The following is a 22,588-nucleotide window of genomic DNA, read 5'->3' on the forward strand; positions in this document are numbered from 1 at the left end:
GAGTAAAGTGAAAGCAAGTTTACCAGAGAAGTAGAGAAGCAAAAGAATGGCAACTCCATAGGCAGAGCCGCCCTGAGCACTGCTGTGGCTATTTTCATGTTATTTCTTGATCATATGCCAAACAAGGGGTACATTATTCATGAATTTTCTGGGAAAGGGGCAGATAATTCCTGGAACTGAGGACCCCTCCCCCACTTTTAGACCATATAGGGTAACTTCTGCGCATTTGCATGGCATTTGTAAACTGTCATGGCACTGGTGGGAGTGTCTTTTAGCATGCAAATGCATTATAATTAGCATATAATGAGCAGTGAGGAAGACCAGAGGTCACTGTGGTCACCATCTTGGTTTTGGTGGGTTTTGACTGGCTTCTTTACCCTTTTATCCCGGGGTCTTTGTGATGGGTATCTGTGACCTCCTGTCTCACCCTGTGATTAAGAATGCCTGACATCCTGGGGATGCATCGAGCAGGTCTCACTCTCATTTTACCCAGCCCCTATTCAAGATGGAACCACTGTGGTTGCAATGCCTCTGACAGCATCATGTGGTTCAAAGTAGTCAGAGCTGGAGAGGTTTCCTCCCTCCTTGATGAGAGGAAAGGGCGCAAGTTTTGAAGTCCGCTGGGCCTTGATTCAAACATCCACTCTTTGTGTTTTCCATTGCTTTGTAACAAATGTAACAGCTTGACACACTGCCTGCTTATGAGCTGGCGGTTCTCTAGGTAGAAGACTGAGTGGAGGAATCCAGGCGAGCTCTGCTTACATCCCTACTTGGGATCTCACAGGTTGAGGTCTAGGTGTAGGCCAGGCCTTCCTCTTACCTGGAAGTTCTGGGGAAGAATCTATTTGCATGTTCATTCAGGTTTTTGGCAGAATCCATTTCCTTGTGGCTGGAGGTCTGAGATCCTCAGTCCCTCAATGGCTGTCAGCCAGGAGCCACTCTTCCTCCCAGAGGTCACCCCTGTTCCCCTCCTTCTTCAAAGTCTGCTGAGTCCTTGTCACCCTTCAAGCCTCTGACTTCTCTGTTACCAGCTCAAGAGAACGCTTTGCTTTTAAAGGGCTCTTGTGCTTGGATGTAGCCTACTTGGATAATTTCCCTTTTGCTCTACATAGTAGTTCCCCCTTATCTGCAGGGGATATGTGCCAGGACCCTCAGTGGATACCTGAAACTGTGGATAGTACTGAACCCTATATATACTATGTTTTTTCCTATGCGTACATACCTCTGATAAAGTTAATAAGTTGGGCACAGTAAGATATTAATAATCAACAATAATAAAATAGAGTAATTACAACAATATGCTAGAATGAAAGCTATAGGCATGTGGTCTCTCTCCTCTCTCTCAACCTATCTTACTTTACTGTTCTCACTCCTCATCGTGGGATGACGTGAGATGATAAAGTGCCTGCGTGGGGAGAGGTCCTGGCAGCTGATCTGATAACCAAGGCGGCTACCAAGTGGCTAACAGGCCAGGAGTGGAGACAGCATGGACAAAGGGATGATACACGTCTCTGGTGGGACGGAGCTGGATGGTGCGAGATTTCATCACATTACTCAGAATCGTGCATAGTTTAAAACTAAATTTTTTGTTTCTGGAATGTTTCTGGCATTTTCCATGTAGTAGTTCTAAGCCATGGTTGGCTGCTGGTAACTGAAACTGCAGATAAGAGGGAGACTGCTGTAATGTAACATGAGCAGCAGCCACACCAGGGCTGAAGGTCACAGGACCGCCGTAAAATTCTGCCTGCTACTCTCTTCCCCCTGTGGCCCAGTGACCTGGTGCAGGTGACATAACTTCTCTGAGCATCTTTCTTCAGCTGTCAAGTGGGCCTAGTGAAAGGTTTTGACAGAATCAGGGGAGGCAGTGAGTGCCTCTGCAGTGTTTGGCCAGGTTTTTTTTTTTTTTTTTTTTTTTTTTAACCCTTCCTTTGTTAAGCCAGTTTGATTTGAAATCTCTCTTGTCTGATTCAGATAAAACAAAATCGTAAAGGGCCTTCTTCGTCTGAAGTACTTGCCATTCTAAAAGGTTGTTATGATTTTCCGGGTTTTTTCTATGCAGAGGAGTCAGAAGAGACAAGCTGGGCCACATGTCTTCATCCAAACCTTTCTGGTCTTTACTTCTTCCCCTCACCCCTCACTGAGTCTGCTTCAGCTGCTGTCTCGGGGAGCCTGCAGGGTGGGGGCCAGGGAGCTCTGCCTGTGTCCCCAAGCACGTGGTGGTTCTGGTCAGAGGCCGGCCCCCCCAGCAGCTGGCCCCTGCCACTCTGCGGGAGGCCGGTCTGAGGCTGAGGGGCTCCTGGGCCGCTGACTCTTCACCACCTCTCTGCCTGTCACTCTGTCCCCTCAGGAGATCCCCCGAGAGCTCACGCTGGATGCCCTGCTGGAGATGAACGAGGCCAGGGTGAAGGAGACACTGCGGCGCTGTGGGGCCAGTGCGGAGGAGTGTGGCCGCTTGCAGTACGCCCTCACCTGCCTGTGGAAAGTGACAGGCCTGGGTACGTGGGGCCTGCCGCCCTCTCCCTTGGCCTGGTGCCCTGGGGGCTGCGGCCTCCACCATGGTGGGGGATGGAGCGGTGCACGCATGGGCCAGGGTTGCTCGGGCAGCCTGGAAAGGCCAGGGTTGGATGGTAACAGCCTCCTGAGAAGCTCTCCCAGGGTCCTCGGGGCTCCTGATCCTGGTGGGTCTGGCCAGGCTGAACCTGAGGGGGCTTCAGCCATGCTTAGAAATCCCAGGCCTGTCTGCCAGGCCGGCCTGGCAAGGTTTCCTTTCTGTGGAGGGCTCTGTGTACCTTCCACCGGCTTCCCACATTCTAGCCCCCAGCCCAAACCCAGCCCGCTCCCTGCCTTCTCCTGTCCCCATTGCTGGCTGGGTTCTGTGCTCAGAAGGCACACGCTGATGTGGGCCTGAGCCAAGGGCAATTAGGGAAACTCTATGGCTCTTTAGCTGGGAGCGTGTACATGGCTGTCCCAGACAAAGTCTGTAATCCTGGCCTTGCTACGAGGTCCTTGGGAATTATTCACAGGCTTTCTAAATCTTGCCTCTGAAACAGCTTCAAATGCCTGACTTAATGCTCCCACTACCACACAGATAAGGCATTAAAATCAGCCTCATGAATGGAATCAGGTCTGCTTTTTAATTATCTGAGGCTCGTGTCTTACCTCCGGCTCCCTGAGGCTTAAGGAAGGCACTGAGGTTTATATTCTGCCCGGTTTTTTTCTTCCCAGAGAGGGGATTGGGCTTAATTTCCTCTCTGGCCTCATTGTATCAAGTCCTCCACACACAGCGCAGTGTAGAAAGTTGCACTCAATTCAGAAAATCTTACCATACCAGGTCTCCCAGCAGATGCTGAAATTAAACATGGCAGAGGTGTGGCCAGCGTTCTTATTCCCACATATTACAGGAGGAGACTGAGCCCAGAGAGGGGAAGGGGCTTGGGAAAGGGCACACAGCGGTTGATGACTGAGCCAGGATTTGATCCTCAGGCTGTAATGGCGATTGGTTTGTTCCCATGCTTGCCACCCAAGCTGAGATCTTTGGGGCAATTTGTCAGCCCTTCTTTCCTTCCTCCTTATGCCTGGATTTTAAAGAACTGTGGAAGAGTCAGCTGTTAAGTGGTAGTGACCCATCTGGGTGATGAAGGCTGCTGTCCACCTGTCATAGATGCCAAAAGAGGGAGATCACTAATTTATACACCTACTATGTGCCAGGCGTGTGTCACACATATTGTGGCTGCACCCTTGTAAGAGGTGGTGTTAAGCTCACTTTGTAGCTGAGGCCTCTCTGACCACTGGAGGCATTGGATGAGTCATCCGGGGCCCCACACCTTGCCTGGAGCAGAGGTGGGCTTTGAACTCGTTTCTTGTTCAGAGGGCGCTTTTTCCTCCCTAGAGGAGGCCCCTGAAAAGAGGCATTTTCTAGGTTTCTTCTCTCTCATTTAGTCTCAGCTTGTGGTGCCTCTGCATCCCCAGCAGAGTCCTGGCCCCATCACAGTCCAGGACACAGACCTTTCGTCTGCCCGGTGCTGGCCACACTTCAGGCACCTGTTGGGATCCGCTGGGTACCAGCAATCCTGTCAGATCCCGCATCACAGCATCTTCACCGTGCCCCATGGGGCTTAGTGAGGGCAGTCTGGTCACAGTAAGGATGGGCTATGGAATCAGACTGCCTGGGCCCAGCACTGTGCTTAGCCACTTAGAACCTATGAGACGTCGGCAAGTTACTTCACCTCACTGTACTTCGGTTTCCTCATCTGTAAAATGGCAGCGATAACAACACTTCTCTCAGGGTCATTGTGAAGAGGAAATTAGTTAAAGTGAAGTCCTTAGACCAGAGCCTGGCGTCTATTAGGTGTTCTTTTCAGTATAAGGCCTGTGAGGGGACAGAACATGTTGAAGTCATTTCCCTTGTAATCTCTGATCTAAAGAAAGGTGAGTGAACAGCTGGGCGTGGTAGCTCAGGCCTGTAATCCCAGCATTTGGGATGCCAAGGCAGACTGATTGCTTGAGCTCAGGAGTTTAAGACCAGCCTCGGCAACATAGCAAAACCCCGTCTCTACAAAAAATACAAAAATTAGTCAAGCGTGGTTGTGTGTGCCTATAGTCCCAGCTACTCAGGAAGCTGAGGTGGGAGGATGGCTTAATCCTGGGAGATAAGGGTTGCAGTTGAACCAAGATCATACCACTGCACTCCAGCCTTGGTAACAGAGCCCAACCCTGTCTCAAAAAAAAAAAAAAAAAAAAAAAAAAAAAAAAAAAAAAAAAAAAAAAAGAGTGAGTCAAGGATGGTTGTCTGTGCTGGTGAATAGGGGATGAGTGAGTATTCCTGCAGATATCACTAAGCTGCAGATGCTTCTGTTGAGCAACTCTAGGGTCATTCTCAAGCAGCCACTGGCAATCAATCAGCCGCTGTCGGTGCACACATCAAGACCCATTGGCCATCCTCGAGTGGGCCCAGAGCAGTGGTGATTAAACAGGCAACTTGCAAATTTGGGGCTTATTTCCTTTGGTGGCAGGCTTGCTCATATCATAGATTCATGAAATTCATTCCTTCATCTGCTCAACAAGAAACCTGTTCAGTGCCCCTGACAGGCCAATCTATGAGCTACAGTGTCAGTCGTGGCTGCAGTGCATAAGGAGCAAGCAGTCTGGGAGCACAGGGACTAAGCAGCTCCTGTCCATTGGACCCTGAATAGAAAGTCCCTCCAGTCAGGTGGAAGGAAGGGTGTTTGAAGAGGGGATGGGGTGTACAAAGAAATTTACAAATCAAGAAGGCTAATTCTTCCCCACCACCCCACCATTCTTGATGAGTGGCTTGACCACCTCTGATGACAGGGAGCTTGTTACGTCCCACAGCTGTTATGCTGTAGGCTATTGAGAATCAGTAGCATCGTCAGGGTGGGGGAAGAAGAGGTGGGGAGCGTGGTGCTGAGATTGATGTTTTCAATTCCTGTCACACCGCTTTCTTAGCTATCTGGCCTTGGGCAGTGTCTGTGGCCTCCCTGAGTCTCAGTGGCCTCCACTGCACACTGGGGAGAAAAGCAGGCATTGCAGGAGGGTGGAGGGAGGCAAGGCTTGCCCAGCACTGGTGCATCAGTCCCTTCTCGAAGGTTGTAAAGAAATACCTGAGGCTGGCTTGCTTATTTATTTATTTATTTATGAGATGGAAACGTACTCTGTCACCCAGGCATGATTGCGGCTCACTGCAACCTCCACATCCTGGGTTCAAGCAATTCTCATGGCTCAGCCTCCTAGGTAGCTGGAACTAATGGTGAGCACCACCACACCTGGCTAATTTTTGCAGTTTTGGTAGAGATGGGGTTTTGCCATGTTGGCCAGGCTGATCTCGAACTCCTGACCTGGTGATCTGCAGGACTGGGTAATTTATTTTAAAAAGAAGTTTACTTGGCTTAATGGTTCTGCAGGCTCTCCAGAACCAGAAGCTGCCATGTGTCCTATAGAGCCTGCGGAACCTTTGAGCCAAGCTTCCAGGCATGGTGGATAGCAAGGGGAAGTGAGGCGTCCCACAGGGCAGGAGCAAGAGCGAGAGGGGACAGGGAGGTGCTACACACTTTTAAACTCACTCTCACGAGAACAGCACCAACAGGATGGTGCTGAAACAGCCATGAAAAACCGCCCCCAGGATCCAGTCACCTCCCACTGGATCCCATTCAACTCTTCACAAGGATAGTTTTTTTTTAGGCCTTTCCACCCAGCATCCAGCATGTGCTTGAATGGCTACACAGCCTGTGCCCTGGATCTCAAGCCCCACAGAGCCACACAAGCCTCGGGCCTCAGGTAGAGCGGGTCACAGTGGGGGCAGCCCACAGTCACTCAAAGGCTGGTACAGAAGGAAGTGGCTGTTGATCCCTTTCTTCCTGGATTTTTTTTCACAAGCCCCAGGGTACTTTGCTGTTGGATGCTCAGAACAGCCCCTTGTCTTAGTGTTTGAATTTTGTTAAAGTGGAGTTTTTCCTTCCTTCACACACCCAGCTTCCCTTTCCTAACTCTTACAGATCGGCCACCCCTTCGCTTTCTGAGGTCAGCCACTTTTGGTGTGGATTTCCTGGATTGCTCCCCCAAGACCTGCCTATAAGAGCCCTGCCCAAGCCAGTTCCTCTCTGGGCTGTGCTTCGTCCTCTATAAAACAGAGATACAGGTTTTGAGTATCCCTTATTCAAAATGCCTGAGACCAGAGCGATTTGGATTTGGGATTTGTTTAGATTTTGGAAACTTTGCAGTGTGCCTACCTGTTCAGCATTCCCAATCCCCAAATCCAAAATGCTCTCATGACCATTTCCTGTGAGCGTCATGTCGGTGCTCAGAAATTCTCAAGTTTTAGTGTTTTGGATTTGGGATTTTCAGATTAGGGATGCTCAACCTATGGTAGTATCTGCACCACGCCAAATAACCTGTGTGCATGAGAGGCCTGCATAAACCAGGTAAAGGTTGGAGTTGAAACCTTTTCTTAATAAACAGTATAACCCCACACCAGGGGTTGAACCTCTCTGGCCCCTAGCCATCCTCCCTGTGAATGCCTTCCAGCCCAGACCATCTGTGACTCCACGTCTTGGTCCACAGGAGGGGAACACAAGGAGGGCTCCGGTTGGAGTTTGTTGGATGCTCAGCGGGAAAGTGGCTCAGGGCCTTCCACGGACAACCTCTCACCAGCCAGCCTGCCCTGACCCCCGGGGAGCTCTCAGCTGGGCAGACCAGGCAACAGCGCCCAGGGCCCACGCTCCATCTCCGTGTCAGCTCTTCCCGCCTCGGACTCCCCCACCACCAGCTTCAGTGAGGGCCTCTCGGACACCTGTATCCCCCTGCACACCAGCGGCCAGCTGACCCCCTGGGCCCTGCACAGCTTCATCACCTCGCCCACCACACCCCAGCTGCGATGGCACACCAAGCTGAAGCCACCACGGACGCCCCCGCCACCCAGCCGCAAGGTCTTCCAGCTGCTGCCGAGTTTCCCAACACTCACCCGGAGCAAGTCCCACGAGTCTCAGCTGGGGAACCGCATTGACGAGGTCTCCTCGATGAGGTGAGTGCTCCCCTGGCAGCCACCAAAAGTGCCCTCTGTGGTTTTCTCATTATAAAGATACATAGAAGGACAAATAAAATCAACCCCTATAGAAGTGTATAAAGTCAAAAGCAAAAGGTGCCCCCATCTTTTAGTGTATTCCTCAGACTACTTCAGCAGTGTGGGCTGCATTCTCCTAGATTCGGTTCTCTATGTACACGTGCGCATGACGTGATGCCATGTATGGGTCAGGGTAGGCTGGTTACACGGAAATACCAAGCATCCCCAAATCACCATGTCTTTTTTTTTTTTTTTTTTTTTTTTTGAGACAGCATCTTACTCTGTCACCCAGACTGGCGTGCAGTGACGAGATCTGGGCTCATTGCAACCTCTGCCTCTTGGGTTCAAGTGATTCTCCTGCCTCAGCCTCCCTAGTAGCTGGGATTGCAGGCACATGCCACCATGCCTGGCTAACTTTTTGTATTTTTAGTAGAGATAGGGTTTCACCGTATTAGCCAGGATGGTCTCAATCTCCTGACCTCGTGATCCGCCCGCCTTGGCCTCCCGAAGTGCTGGGATTACAGGCGGGGGCCGTCGCACCCGCCCAATCACCAGGTCTTAAAAGATCAGAGATTTGTTTCTTGCTCATGCCACCTTGTCCATCATGGGTAAGCCTCCTTCTGGGCCTGGAATGATAGCACCGACATTGCCTGAGCACCGCTGGCCACGAGGGTGAGGGAAAGTGAGTTCCAGGTGTCACACCCTGGCAGTGGAGTACTCTACACTCACCATTCATGGTGCAGCCTGAACAGGGGAGTGAAGCAGTGCTGTTTGCCCACACACCCAGGAAGGGGAGAGCTGGAATATTTGGCTGAAACCACTAGTGACTGTCAGCTACCGCACCATCTACTCTGTCCCGCGACTTATTTTTTCAGCTTCCCTGGGTATCTCTGAGAGCATCACGTCAGTACGTCTTGAAATATTTTACTCTTTCATTTATTTTTTGACTTAAAACATTTTCCATCTATGTGTTTTGCACAAGTGAGACAGACACACAGTCCACAGCTCAGCAGCTCTTTTTCTCCTCGGGGCACGCGGTGAAAAAACTTCCCCCCCTTTTTTTTTTTTTTTTTTTTTTTTTTTTTTTTTACCTGTATAAAAGGAATTTTTTATTGTTAATTATTTACCTCAATAGTTTCAGAAAGAGGAACAGATTTTGATTGGCAGTTACCCCCCCATTTTTATTCAGTCACGTGGTTCCCCTTTCAGGAGCCATCAGACTAGCAGTTTTGTGTATGTCTGTAATTATTCAAACCCCACTTTTTTTTGACTTGTTCATAGGATTCCATTGTATAGTTTATCTGTCTTGTCCCTTCTTGGTGGACATTAGATCGTTGTCCTTTTTATTACAAAGATTGCCTTGTCAGTATGTTCTTGTGGCCAGCACAGAAAGAAAGGGAGTGTTTTCCTTGGTTGCCTCTTACCTTCGTGTACCCCTGAGGATTGTGGGACACCTAGTTTCTCTCCTCAGCATGGGGGCACCACTTTTCTACACTTGATCTTAGCCAAAAGGCCAAGAAATGATAAGGGCACCCCTTTTCTGGGGGTTTCCTTGGGCCCTGGTGTGTCTTGGGCCTTGCAGTCGTCTTTGGAACGGGCCTGATCCCCTCTGCCAGTGCCTGCTGTTCAGGTCCTCTATGGGATGGAGCCTGGACAGCACCGATGGTTTTGAGTGCTCTGCCCAAGGAGGAGAGATCTGAGTGTCACCCACCCTGCTGCTCCCATCCAGGCTGACCTGCTGGAGCCTGGGTCCCACCCAGAAGGGGCTACAGAATGCAGTGATCATGGCCACACGAACATGGGTCAGTCAGAGGAGGCCTCACAGTGGGCTCAGCCCAGTCCCTCTGTTTCTGTCTTCTCCCAAGAAGAGCATTAGGAAAGCTCTGGTCTCATTCCTATGCTGGAAAGTGGCAGGCACAGAACCTCAGGCAGGTGACACAACTAGCCTCAAACTCCAGCCAGTGACTGAATCTCAGACTCTGGGATTCTGAGTCCAGTCCCTGAAGAGCCACCAGAACCAGCACTGACGTGACACTCAGGCCACCTTGTTGTTCTGGTGACTTCTGAGGACAGACTGAGTGCTCTGCTTCTGCCAGCTCCATGTGTTCTCTGGGGCAGCGGCAGCCCCTGGGGGAGGCTCCTTGGGTACGCAAGGTACGTGGGGGAGGCTCAGGGTGTGCCCCTGCCTGACTCTCCTTTCAGGGGCTACCTCTGCCCTGCATGGCTGTTATCTCTGCCCTCCTGTCCAGCCACACCCTCGCCAGCTGATAGTTCTTTTTTTTTTCTTTCTGAGAAGACATCTCGCTCTGCTGCCCAGGCTGGAGTGCAGTGGCGCAATCTTGGCTCACTGCAACCTCTGCCTCCCGGGTTTGAGCCATTCTCCTGCCTCAGCCTCCCAAGTAGCTGGGATTACAGGCATGCATGCACCACCACACCTGGCTAATTTTTGTATTTTTAATAGAGATAGGGTTTCATCACGTTGGCCAGGCTAGTCTCGAACTCCTGATCTAGGTGATCCACTTACGTTGAAAAGTGCTGGGATTATAGGCATGAGCCTCTGGGCCCGATCTCTCCAGCTGACTGACCCTTTTTGTTGCCTGGCTCTGGGCCAGGCTCTCCCACTGTCAGCCTGCCTCCAGCACACCCTGCCATGGAGGTTGGTTATTTGGTACTTGGCCTTAAGTAACCAGCACTTCATGACATAGTGAGCCTCCTGCGGCTCAGTTTCCTTGGCTATGAAATGGGCTGAGCTCTAATTCCCATGCTTGGTTGCTGGCAAGGCTTGCGTAAGCTGATGTATTAAAGTGCACAGCACTGAGTTTTGATGTCCCCTATGGAGGCCTGGGGATAGCCCTTTCCATTGAGGAAATGTCCCCACAGTGATTGCAGGGGTTCCCACAGTCATTCAGCCAGGCTGGCCCCAAGCCAGGCCTCAGAGTCCTGCGTCCCAGCCTCTTGCCTGCTCCTGCCCAAATGTAATGTTCTAGGAACGCGCCGAGCTAGCATGGTGACGTAATCTCCCTCTCTGCTTTTTGTCTCCTCCAGGTTTGGTAAGAGAGATTCATTTCCATCCCCTCTGCCACCCGGGAGTCGTGTGTGCATTGCTGTCCTCATCGGGGGTGGACCTCTTTGACCCCCTTCTTAGCCCGTTCAGCCTCTCCATAGTCCAGAAGCACAGGTGCTGGTGACCGCCTCAGGAAATAGCCCTAAGACAGGTGGCCTTAAAGTGACCAGCTGGCTTTAGCCCAGCTGGCAGCTGCTCTCCAAGAAGCAGAGAACTTGAGCGCATCTCTGCCCACGGGCAGCCCCATGAAGCGCCCTGTCCACCTTGCCTTTCCCCATGGGGACTCTCCAGCAAGGACTCTGGCCTGCTGGGCTGTCATGATAAAGCAGCACCCCGGGAAGGTGATGCCATCTGCCTGGATTCACTGGACTTTAGCTGTCCCCAGAACCCCACCTGATGTCTTGGGACCCCACTCTTCAGGAGAGGGACCTTCCTGGAGGCAGAAATGCAGTGCAGCTCCAAATGAGGCCCCGAGAGATGAGAGGCGCAGATGCCTCTTTGGGAGGGGAGGACACCTGGGCAATCCTTGACCCCCTTTCCCACCCCAACCTCCAGGCTGGGATCATGTTCCTGCATGTGGCTGAGCTGTGGGGCTTCACTCATGAGTCAGAGTGGAGGGAGACAGCTGTGCCTCTGGAGTCTGCTTTTAATTGTCTGGAAATGCAGAGATGTCTGGTTTTTGCCTGAGCAAAATGGGAGTTTATTTTTGTACTATCCCAAGCTGGCTAAGGAGAGTCATGTAGCTGTGGGCCTGGTCTTGGGGATGAGGAGGGGTCAAGCAGGCAGGGACCATGCCAATGTGGAGCTGGCTGCAGGAACCCCAGGGAGGGACCAGGGGGCAAGGAGAGGAGCTACACTTCCCTCCCCCAGAGCTCAGGCAGAAACTCCCAGGGCCCTTCACAGAACCTTGGAGGAACATTCAACACCCCCATCTCTAGGAAGCCCCAGCCCCATCATCCTCTACTTGCCATGGCAATGTGGGGACTGGAGCAGTGAGATTGTTAGGCCTTCGGGGCCAGTGTCTCCACACAGGTCAGACAGAGGTAGTGCCTGGCACATACACCACCTTACTGCCCATGCCCACAGAAGATCGTAGGTGGCTTTTCAGGCTAGCTGGTTGAAGTTCCATCTTTCTATAGGCTGACAGCTAACCCCTTGAGCTCCATGTGTTTTTTTGTTTTGTTTTTTTCTTTTGAGATGGAATCTCATTCTGTCACCCAGGCTGACGTGCAGTGGCACGATCTGAGCTCACTGCAGCCTCTGCCTCCCAGGTTCAAGTGATTCTCCTGCCTCAGCCTCCCTAGTAGCTGGAATTAAAAGTAGCTGCCACAGCTGGCTAATTTTTGTAGTTTTAGTAGTCTGGGTTTCACCATGTTTGCCAGGCTGATCTCAAACTCCTGATCTCAGGTGATCCACCTGCCTTGGCCTCCCAAAGTGCTGGGATTGCAGGTGTGAACCACTGCTCCGGTCATCCCCATGTGTTTTGGTGGCCTTGGCTGCTGCTGGGTGGGGTGGGCCCCAGGAGGAAGTTGGGACAAGTCAACCTCATGTCAGAGGTGCCAGGGAGAGCTGCAGGTAAGAAAGATTGCTCCTATCCAGCTGTCCTTGATGTAGGAGGACTCAGTCCATCCAGCACACCCTTTCATGGAGGTTGGCTATGTGATACTTGGCCTTAAGTGAACCAGCATTTCATGAGTCCAGCTGTGTGTTAGACTGGCACTAGGGATTGAGGGGGGCAGTGGTCACCCTCGGGGGAAACTTCTGTCTCAGAGGACATGAGATGACCACATGCGAGCACTGTGTGCCTGACCTTTCTGGGTTCCAGGTCACCTAAACCTTCCTTCCAGAGAAAAGTCTACAGCATTCTACTAAGGGTTCCTGGACCCCTGAAGCCCACCCATGAACTGGCTCTGGGAGCCCATGGCGCGGAGTATGGGGGCGTGAGTTGAACGTGGGGGCTGCAGTGGGTGGGGAGAGTGCTTCCAGCTGCTTGTCTGCCACACTAGGGTTGCCTGTTCTGATGGGGAGGCCCAGGTTGGAAGAGGGAGCACCCTCCAGGAAGGCCAGCAGGGTGGCACCTCAAAGCAGGTGCCCTTTCTCTCAGCAGAGAAGGAGGGTGTCCGAGACATCCCCAGAGGCTCAGGCTCCTGCCTGGGTGGGGCTGGCCCAAGGGAGAATGTGATAAAGGTGGGCAGATAGAGTGTGGGTGGGGTCTTGGGGATGAGCACCCCTCCTCTCAGCACCCTCCTCATCCCCAAAACCCCACCACACTCTGTCTGCCCAGACCTGGCAGTGGCCTCTCCCAGAGGAATATCTTCCAGGGACTTCTGCCTGGAAAGGCACTGGACCAGCTGACTAGCCTCAGCCCTCCACCTGAGGTCAACAGCTTCAGCCTTTTACCAAGAAGTACCCAGAATTGAGCCCCTGCACCCGGTGGCCTGTGGTGTGTCGGGGAAAGGTGGTGAGAGGTTGGGCTGTGTAGAATCTTCTGGCCTCACCCCGGCTTTGCTTTCTGCCTCTCCAGCCTGCCTTGCTCCTCAGCTGGAAACATCACAGGGGCAGCAGACTGACCTGTCCACAGAGGCCAGGAGCAATCGAGGCGAGGGGAACCACGCCACGCCACTGGTCTAGCCTGGCCTGCTCCTGTGTTGGTGGACATAGGTCACAGGGAAAGATGCTTACGTGATAAGCCACCACGCCCACCCCTTGCAGCCTGTGATTTCTGAACTAGGAGGTCACAGGCACAAGCGGTTGCCTGTGGAGTTCCTCAACCTGCCCTTCGGGCCTCTCTGCCCACAAATCTCCCGCATGGATCCCCACAGATGGTACGGAGGGATATCGGGCTCTCAGTGATGCACAGGTGGGCACGGCAGGCCTGGTGGGGGGCAGGGGGGAAGTTGGGCACAGAGCTGGGCTGGGAGTTCTGGTCACTGTATCTCAGTGAGCTCTTTGCCTCTGATGCCTGTCCGTCGTCTCTGCGGAGCGTGGCCCTGCACTCACCTGAGCCCTCGCCTTGCCAGGGTGGACACACGGACTTGCAGCTCCCTCACCTGCACCTCCCCGGGTCTCTTCCTCACTCTGCTAGGGAAAGCACTTTCCCCCTTTCTCAGGACACGGGTCCCAGGAGAAATAGGGTCAGGGCCAAGGGAAGGAGTCACAGGAGCTTCCCCTGCATCCAGTGCGATGTCACGTGTGTCCTGAAACTCACACAGCAGATCCCCTGTGGAGCTTGTTGAAAATCCAGATTCCCGGGCCCCACCCCTAAGCTTCTCGATCCCCTCACCCCCAGTGTTGACGTGAGAAGTAATTAAAACCCAGTGAGGGAGACAGCACATGTGCATGTGTGAGCCTACACAGACCTGGTTGCATCTCAGGGAGGCCGGATCGCGACTCCTTAAAAGGCACTCCATGCAGGTGGGCGTCCCTGGCCACCAGAAGCTCCCATCTTTGTTGGGTGGAGAAAGTAACTTTATGGATCTCTGCTACATTCCATTTACATGGTGTATCTGTGATCTTCCCCAAATCCTGTGACGCTTAGGGTTGACCCTATTTGCAGAGGTGTCCGAGGCATCTTGCAGCCAGTAGTAGGCTGAAGGCAAAATTCAAACCCAGTTGTTTGCCCCCAGAGCCTGTTCTCTTTCTCTTGTGCTCAAGGCCTTCTTTGGCCTCTGCTGGACCAGTGGAATCTCTTAGAGAAGCTCTGTAACTGAGTTCACAGAGCTGGGATCCAGACCCTGGCATCCCAACTGTGTGACCTTGGGAACATCGCCTGACCTCTCTGAGCTGGTTTCCTTGCCTGTGCACAGGAATCCTGGACCTGCCTACTCCCTGGCATGGGCATAAGAATGAAATGAGCTTGTGCTGGTGGGTGCGTTACAAACTGCTTCCGAAATACTGCTGGCATTCATTCTGTTGTTACTGTGATATACAATATGTTTAAAAAAATTCTATTTTTCCAAAAATAAGAGCTCTTTCTGCTCTTAGGCCTTCCCACCCTTTGGACTAGCCTTGCACTTTTTTTCTGGAGGACACTACCCACTCAGCCCCCATCCATCTTTGAATCTATCTTTGGTGGATAGATTCTATCCCCAACTCCTCAATCCCCTCTGTAAAGAACTCTTAGCTGTGTGTTATGTAGTCTTCTAGAGATATCTTATACAAACAAATATGTGTATATGTTTTCTCCTATCTGTCTGTCTGTCTGTCTGATTTATTTTTGAGATGGAGTCTCACTCTGTCACCAGGCTGAAGTGCAGTGGAGCAATCTCGGCTCACTGCAACCTCCGCCTCCCAGGTTCAAGCAATTCTGCTGCCTCAGCCTCCTGAGTAGCTGGAATTACAAGAGCGTGCCACCATGCCCAGCTAATTTTTGTATTTTTAGTAGAGACGGGGTTTCACCATGTTGGCCAGGATGGTCTCAGTCTCTTGACCTCATGATCCACCCGCCTCGGCCTCCCAAAGTGCTGGGATTATAGGCGTTCTCCTTTATTTTGTACTCAACTACTGCATATGTTATATACAATCCTATACTTTGCTTTTTCAAAAATGGAGACACAGTTTATATAGAGCAAAATGCACAAGTGTGTGTATGTATTTGTGCACACACACACACACACACCTGTGTACACCATCCAGATGAAGGTGGAGAACATTCCAGCACTCGAAGAAGTTACCTTGAGTTCTTCCTTGTCAGTGCTGCTACCACCCAGCAGTTACTATTCACCTCTAGCGTCGTAGCTTAGTTTTTTCCCATACTTGAACTGCCTATGAATGGGATCAGATCCTATTGTACCTTACTTTTTTAACTGGACAATATGACTTGGAGGTCATTCCATATTTGCACAGAAACAGCTTCCTTGTTTTAGTTTCCTGCTGCATAGAGTTCATTGGATGGAAAGGCCATACTTAATCAGCCCCTCTCAATGGACGCGTAGGTCATTTCCAGCCTTTACGCCGCTTACGTGCTACAGGCATACCTTGTCCATATACCCTTCGACACTTGTGGGCCTATGTGTTGAGTAAATTCCTAAGAATTCCCAAGAACTGTTGGGTCAAAGGGTATGCACACTTGGACTCTTGATTGCTGCTGTCAAATGGGTACTCTCAGATGACCACACCAAATTCAGTATGTTGACAATGATGACGTTGCGTCTGAGAAATCTACATGGCCCCTGAGTGTCTCTGTCCTCCCTGGGAGGGAGAGGGCACATGGGGCTCTGGGATGGAGCCAAGATTCCCAGTTTCCCTGGAACCCCATGGGAACCCTTCTTGGGTAGGCCTTGGCCTCCCAGCTGGTGCAAGCATGTGCCCGTGTCTGCCCCTGCAGGTTCTCCACCAAGTCCTGGCTGTCACAGGTCTGCCACATGTGCCAGAAGAGCATGATATTTGGAGTGAAGTGCAAGCATTGCAGGTGATGGGCAGACAGGTGGGGGTGCGGGGAGCAAGTCAGAATTCAAACGCATTTCCCTACACTCGCTATTCATAGTCCTATTCAGCTCACCAGGGAATGATCAGGCTTTAATTTCAAGGAAATTAAGCAAGTTACTCCTGGGAGAAGTGAATACTTGAGGTGGGCTTTGAAGAACGAATAGAAGTTTACAAGGTCAACCAAGGGGGAGAGAGAATTCCAGGCCATGGGAGCATCTTGTACTAAGGCCCGGAGGAATGTGAGGACTGTTCTGGGACCTGTAAGGAGCTCTGAAGTTTAGCCTTACATTTTATAGCCCTCGAGAGGTGGGAGACAGGTGATGGTTAAAAACAGGGAGTTAGCTTGCAGAAGGAGAGGTGAACAGCGGTAGGTTCTGTACAAGTCCAGCTTTATTTTCTCATGCTTTGTGGTTTCTGGTGGGAAGGAAGGCAAGGATAGGGAACAGTGTGGGGTGAGCACAGTGTGTCCTCTGCTGTCCAGCTGCCCTCGCCTGATACAGGGTGGTGTTGGGGACTCAGTCCAGCCCACTCTGCCCCTGGATTGCTGTGTGACCTGGGGCAAGACACTTGCCCTTTCTGGGCCTGATTTTGGATATCTCCATCAGAGCCGTGGGGATAGCTCTGAGAAGCTGAGCTAGCATGTGGGATTGCATCTGGGCTCCAGTCGGACTGCAGGTGGTGGGTCTTATGCATATCAGTTGGACCTGTTACCTTCCCAGTAACTCTCCTGTTCTAGGGAGATGCTGAGTTTTCTCTCTGGTCTGGGTCTCCTGTGGCTCCTGCCACTTGGCTTTACATTAGGGACCTCCAGCTCCCATTCAAATAATGACTTTCCTGCGGAGAGCACAGGATGACCTTTGAGCCCAAGGCTGTCCTGTGATGCAGTATGAGGTGGACAGGACACCCCCAGCCCATTAGTGAGAAAGCTAAGACTCAGTGCATCAGGCAGGACCGCCTGGTACTGACCCTCAGACTGCATGGTCCATTGCACAAATGTAGCAGGAGGGGCTGCCCTTTTGGGTCCCTGGAACCCTTTGGTAAAGCAAACATTCTCGGTCCAATTCATCTTTTTTTTTTTGAAATGGAGTCTCGCTCTGTCACCCAGGCTGGAGGTGCAGTGGCGTAATCTTGGCTCACTGCAACTTCCGCCTCCCAGGTTCAAGCGATTCTGCTGCCTCAGCCTCCTGAGTAGCTGGAATTACAAGAGTGTGCCACCATACTCAGCTAATTTTTGTATTTTTAGTAGAGGTGGAGTTTCACCATGTTGGTCAGGCTGGTCTTGAACTCCTGACCTTGTGATCCACCTGCCTCAGCCTCTGAAAGTGCTGGGATTACAAGTGTGAGCCACCACACCAATTCTTTCTTTCTTTCTTTTTTTTTTTTTTTTCAAGTTCAAGTTTGTCTTGAGCTTTTTCAATATGGGTAGAAGGTCTCCTTTTCTTTACAAAAGGCAAATAGATAGGTGACCTGGGTAGGTCAAAGTGGGCACCATGAGACCCGCTTTGCCGTGAGGATGGGTAGATGGCAGCAGAACGTGGTAAATGCTCAGCATAGCAGCTCAGTGTAGCAGCTGCTATTACTATTAATATCACAGTGTTCTCTACTTTCGAGCTAACATTTGTTGAAAAGTTTGTGGAAATGGAGACAGTCCTGGGTGAATGCTACACAGAGCTTCCCCTGTGTGCCCGAGTCCCCCACGTGGTACCCTGCACCCTAACCTCCCCTTCTTTACCAGGTTGAAGTGTCACAACAAATGCACCAAAGAAGCTCCTGCCTGTAGAATATCCTTCCTGCCATGTGAGTTTGCTGCCTTCCTCTCCTCTGCCTTCTGGATTTGCGGTGAATCTTTCTTTAGCTTGACCTGGTGACGGGCTTTCCCTCTCTTCAAACAGTAACTCGGCTTCGGAGCCTCAAACATCAACAACCAGGTGGACAGGGCAGCCGAACCCCACTTTGGAACCTTCCCCAAAGCACTGACAAAGAAGGTACACTGGGTAATACTGGGGAGGACCCCCTTTGCCACTGGCCTTCCTTCCTGTAAAGTGCCTCTGCCTCAGAGGCTCAGTGGGGAAGTGGGACGTGACACCCCAGTCCCAGATTCATAGCCAGAGGGTGGCCTTGGGGATCATATCTTGAGCCATCAGGAGGCTTCCCTTTTCTATCAAGTTGTGGTGCAGCCGTGATTCCCAGCCCCTTCTCGTTTGAGCTAATACATCCTGTGTGCTTAGTGTGTACCGGGAGCTTCTTCCCTTGCTGTTTTGTTTGAGCCCCACAGTAGTTCTGAAGGGCACATGCTGATCCATTTCACAGATGAGAAAATAGCACAGCATTCCCCGAGAGCAAGAGACAAACCTAGAGTGGGAGCCTCGGCAGCCGCCCAGCCCGAAAACCTGGGGCTCTTAGTCACAGTGCAGCAGGTATACCTCCAGTTGTTCATTAAAGCGATTGCCGTGGCCACCACTGAACAAAGCTCTGCTGCTCTCACAGGAATGCACCCAAAAGTAATACCAAGAGTGCATTTCCCTCCATAGCTACGTCAGGCTTCTCTGCTGAGGCAGACCGGTGTCCTCTGCAGCTAGACAGTGTCCACAAAGCCTGTGTCCCCCAGAAGGGTTGGCACACCTGTCATGGGCCTCTATGCACGGGTGTCCCTTGTGTCTGGGAGGTGCCAGTGCTGATGGCTTCTGACAGCAGCTCCCATCCTGGCTGGCTGCAGGCTGCTGTGGGTTTGGCTGCGGTTTTTTTTTAGACAGAGTTTCACTCATTGCACTGGCTGGAGTGCAGTGGCGTGATCTCGGCTCACTGCAACCTCCACCTCCTGGGTTCAAGCAATTCTCCTGCCTCAGCCTCCCGAGTAGCTGAGATTACAGGCATGCACCACCATGCCTGGCTAATTTTTTTTTGTATTTTTAGTAGAGATGGGGTTTCTCCATGTTGGTCGTGTTGGTCTCGAACTCCCGACCTCAGGTGATCCACCCGCTTCAGCCTCCCAAAGTGCTGGGATTACAGGTGTGAGCAGTGTGCCCACCTTGGCTGTGTATTTTTAAGTGTGTTTTACCTGCAGCCCCAGACCAGGGGCTTAGCGTGTGCCTCCCTGATGAGGAACGTGTACCCAGCTACTCTGTGGCTATGGCTGGCCTTCAGTGGCTCAGGCCAGGAGAGAGAGACAAGTGATATGGCCAATTCACACTGGGGACCCTGAAGGTACAGCTTCAGGGGCTGCTCTTGGAGGGGCCAGAGCCACCTCTTATAGTCAAACAAGAAGGCCAGCTGCCCTAGGCCTGACAGTCTCCACCAGCCTGTGCCTGTCCTCTCTCCTGCCTCTCGTTTCCCTCTGGTGGTGGCTTCCCACCCGGAATGGGGAGGCAGTGGGGAAAGATGATAGGGTCCTTTCTTACTCTGCTCAGGCTACCATAACAAAATATCCTAGACCGGCTGGCTTAAAAGCAACAGAGCTTTGTTTTTCCTGGTTCTGGAGGCTGGGAAGTTCAAGATCAAGGTGCCAGCAGACTTGATGGCTTGGAAAGGCCCACCTTCTCACACATGCCACTCATGCCGCATCCCCCCGGTGGTGGAGGGGTCCAGCAAGCTCCCTCAGGCCCTTTCATAAGGGCACCGGTCCCCATTCCTGAGGGCTCTGCCCTGATGACCCAGTTACCCAGCTCCCAGTACCACCTCTTTGGGCGCTAGGGTTTCAGCCTGTGAGCGGTGGGGATGCACAGTCATTCAGACCACAGCAGTTGCCCAGCCCTGGCTCTGAGTCCCAGCTCCTCCCCTGCTTCCATCCCTTGAGTGAGCCACTTGACCTCTCTGAGCCTCACTTTCTGCTTTATAAGTTGGGGTTACTAATGCCTCATTCACAGGTGTTTGAAGGGTGAAGAGAAAATGTTCATGAACTTGTAGGGAGCAGTACCATACCATCCACTAGTTATTATTTTCCAGCCCGTCACAGACTGGATCGGCTCCTCAGCAGCAACACAGCGCCCCCCACCCCCATTGCCAACAACACCATCATTGCCCCTACCTCTCCTCTCCAGCTACGCCAAGCACATCCCCCATCCCCGTGGGGCCTGCATGACCCCCTGTCCTGTCATGTTCACCCCTGCATCTCCACCCACCTGGACACCCCCCTTCAGCCCTCCTCACAGCTCAAGACTCTCACTCTGTCCCACCTCCCCCATGAGCCCCTCCTGTGTGCACCTGCTCAGCTTCTAAGCCCATATGGTGGTGGTGCAAAGGCCTGTCATCTCTGAGAGCAGTGGCCCTCCAGGATCCCATTTAATGTCACTATGATGACACGAGCTAACCGTTACTGAGCTCTCACTAGAGGCCACACATGGTGCTGAGAGGTCAGATCCTAACGTAGAATCCCCCTGGAGCCCTCTCTCTGTTGGTCCTCTGGCCTTGCTGGGACTCAGACTTCTGGGTGGTCCTAGCTAGCTGGTCTACAAAAGAATGTGGAACAAGCATGTATGAGTCACCTGCTGTGTACCACACACTCCCACCTTTGCGATGCTACTGATCTGTGCAGTAACCCCCTGGCAGAGGTGTTGATGTTTTCATTTTGTGGTTGAAGAAATAGAAGCTCAGAGAGGTGGAGGAAGTTGCCTGCAGTCACCCAGCTAAGCGGTGCTGGAAGCTGCCTGAGAATTCCAGCCTGTCTGTCTCCAAGCCCGGTGCTCTTTCTTCTTGGCCACAGAGAGAAGCTGGAGCTTCAGCCTCTGTCCCTGTCCCCCACTTTCTCCCTTTACCCTGCCTTTTCCCATTTCTGGTGCAGCAGCCCTCCCTGCCCCAGGGCTCTCTGGCACCTGCTCTCACAGGCTTTTACTCGGAGCTGTGAGATACTGATGCTATTCTCAGGGGTCTCCTGTGTGCTGTGGCTGGGGAGCCATGGCCAGAAGGCATCCCAGAGCCAGGCTCCTGCCACGCCCATCTCCCATGACCCTGGGCAAATCCCTTGGCTTCCTTGGGCCTGGCTCCCCTGAGCTCTGCAGTGGGGCCATGGTGGCATCTGGTGTGAGTTGACACCAGAATCAGTACCGCCCAAACTTCATCAAGCTGCAGACCATCTTTATGGTTTCTGTCTTAACCAGGTACCACCAGGGCTAATATTTACTTATAAGACTCATTTTATGTAATCATCACTATCATAATTGGAAAAACCATGATCACTCCAGATAGAAGCTAATCATTAAAGCAAGCACAGTTAAAACCAAAAAGTTATTAAGCTTCATCTTGATATCATACTTGCTTAAGGCTTGGAGCTTGAAGCTCACTCTGTTGAATGGGTGATGAGCCGGTGTCGTAGAGGTGTTAAAGACATAGCAGCTCAGGCTGAGGCCTTCTCTCAGGCAGAACAAGACAGAGAACAAAGCATCCTCCTTCCTGGCTCAGCGTCCTCTGTGTTGTGTCTGAGGGCCTCCTAAAGGAGTCTCACTGGCCACCAAACCTGTGTTTCCCATGGCAGGCACCAGTGGATGCAGTCCATTAGCAGGGGGAACCATGCTTGCTTTGAGTGTGGAAGGGATGACATTACCATTTAAGTTGGGACAACATGAGTGAACCAGGCCTGCCCTGACAAACCAACTCCTGTGGTCATCTTCTAGAAAGTTCTTTCCAGCTCCAGAATTCTCACCCCTCCGAAATGGCAGACCGCACCAGCCCAAGCCATCACCTCTTTCAGGGTTTTGTCGTTTGACTCTAAGACTTGCCAGTGCCTTCGGTTCAGCCAGGTTTCCAAAGAAAAGGACTGTACGCTTCTCACTCATCATTGGCCTCCCTGCTTCTAGCAGAGTGCCTGGTGCTAGCAGACAGGTTATAACGTTTATCAGAGCCTGAACTTAATTCATTATAAAACCCCACTGTGTGCCCGGCTCAGAGCCAGGCACTGGGTGTGTGACGAGCGCCCTGGCCTCCTGGAACACACAAGGCAGTGGGGGAGACTTTGGTCAGGAAGGCGCCCATGGATGTCCGCGGTAGACACAGTGCCTGGATGAGAAACTGCTGGGCACTGTGCCAGGATGGAGAGGAGGAGCATGGTCCCAGCCAGGGTGCAGGAAAGGCTTCTGGGAAGAGAGTGTGCTTGGGCTGAAAACAAAGATGAGCAGGAGCCCCCTGTGGAGTGGGCCCTGAGGCGAGGGCCTCTGTGTGCTGCCCTTTCTCAATTAGATGCATAAAACGTCAGACCCTGAGGATTCCCTGGGCTGACCACAGAGAGGGTGTGGCTGGGGGGAGGCAGGTGCGGCAGCGACAGCCCTGCCACTCCCAACGTCTCTGGTCCTGCAGGAGCACCCGCCGGCCATGAATCACCTGGACTCCAGCAGCAAGCCTTCCTCCACCACCTCCTCCACACCCTCCTCGCCAGCGCCCTTCCCGACATCATCCAACCCATCCAGTGCCACCACGCCCCCCAACCCCTCACCTGGCCAGCGGGACAGCAGGTTCAACTTCCCAGGTACCACATCTCCAGGCTTTTCTGGGTTCTTAGGGGTGTGGTCAGATCCCCTTCTCAGCAGACCCAA

At 52.2% G+C, this 22,588-nt stretch overlaps 1 protein-coding gene across 1 annotated transcript in view; it reads left to right on the plus strand.

Moving 5' to 3' along the window:
* The first annotated feature begins 290 nt into the window (after nucleotides 1-290).
* The window catches only part of KSR1 (kinase suppressor of ras 1), a 47,223-nt gene continuing 24,925 nt past the window's right edge, over nucleotides 291-22,588 (plus strand). The window contains 8 exon segments of the mRNA XM_032272282.1: nucleotides 291-2,495; nucleotides 7,078-7,542; nucleotides 13,440-13,500; nucleotides 15,967-16,050; nucleotides 17,803-17,864; nucleotides 17,960-17,972; nucleotides 17,974-18,052; nucleotides 22,353-22,521. Of these exon segments, the coding sequence (XP_032128173.1) occupies nucleotides 2,387-2,495; nucleotides 7,078-7,542; nucleotides 13,440-13,500; nucleotides 15,967-16,050; nucleotides 17,803-17,864; nucleotides 17,960-17,972; nucleotides 17,974-18,052; nucleotides 22,353-22,521 (1,042 nt within the window). The 5' untranslated portion in view covers nucleotides 291-2,386.

The sequence above is a fragment of the Sapajus apella genome, unplaced genomic scaffold (genome assembly GCF_009761245.1).
Source record: "Sapajus apella isolate SASKATOON/1434 unplaced genomic scaffold, GSC_monkey_1.0 scaffold396, whole genome shotgun sequence".
In the NCBI taxonomy this organism is placed as follows: domain Eukaryota; kingdom Metazoa; phylum Chordata; class Mammalia; order Primates; family Cebidae; genus Sapajus; species Sapajus apella.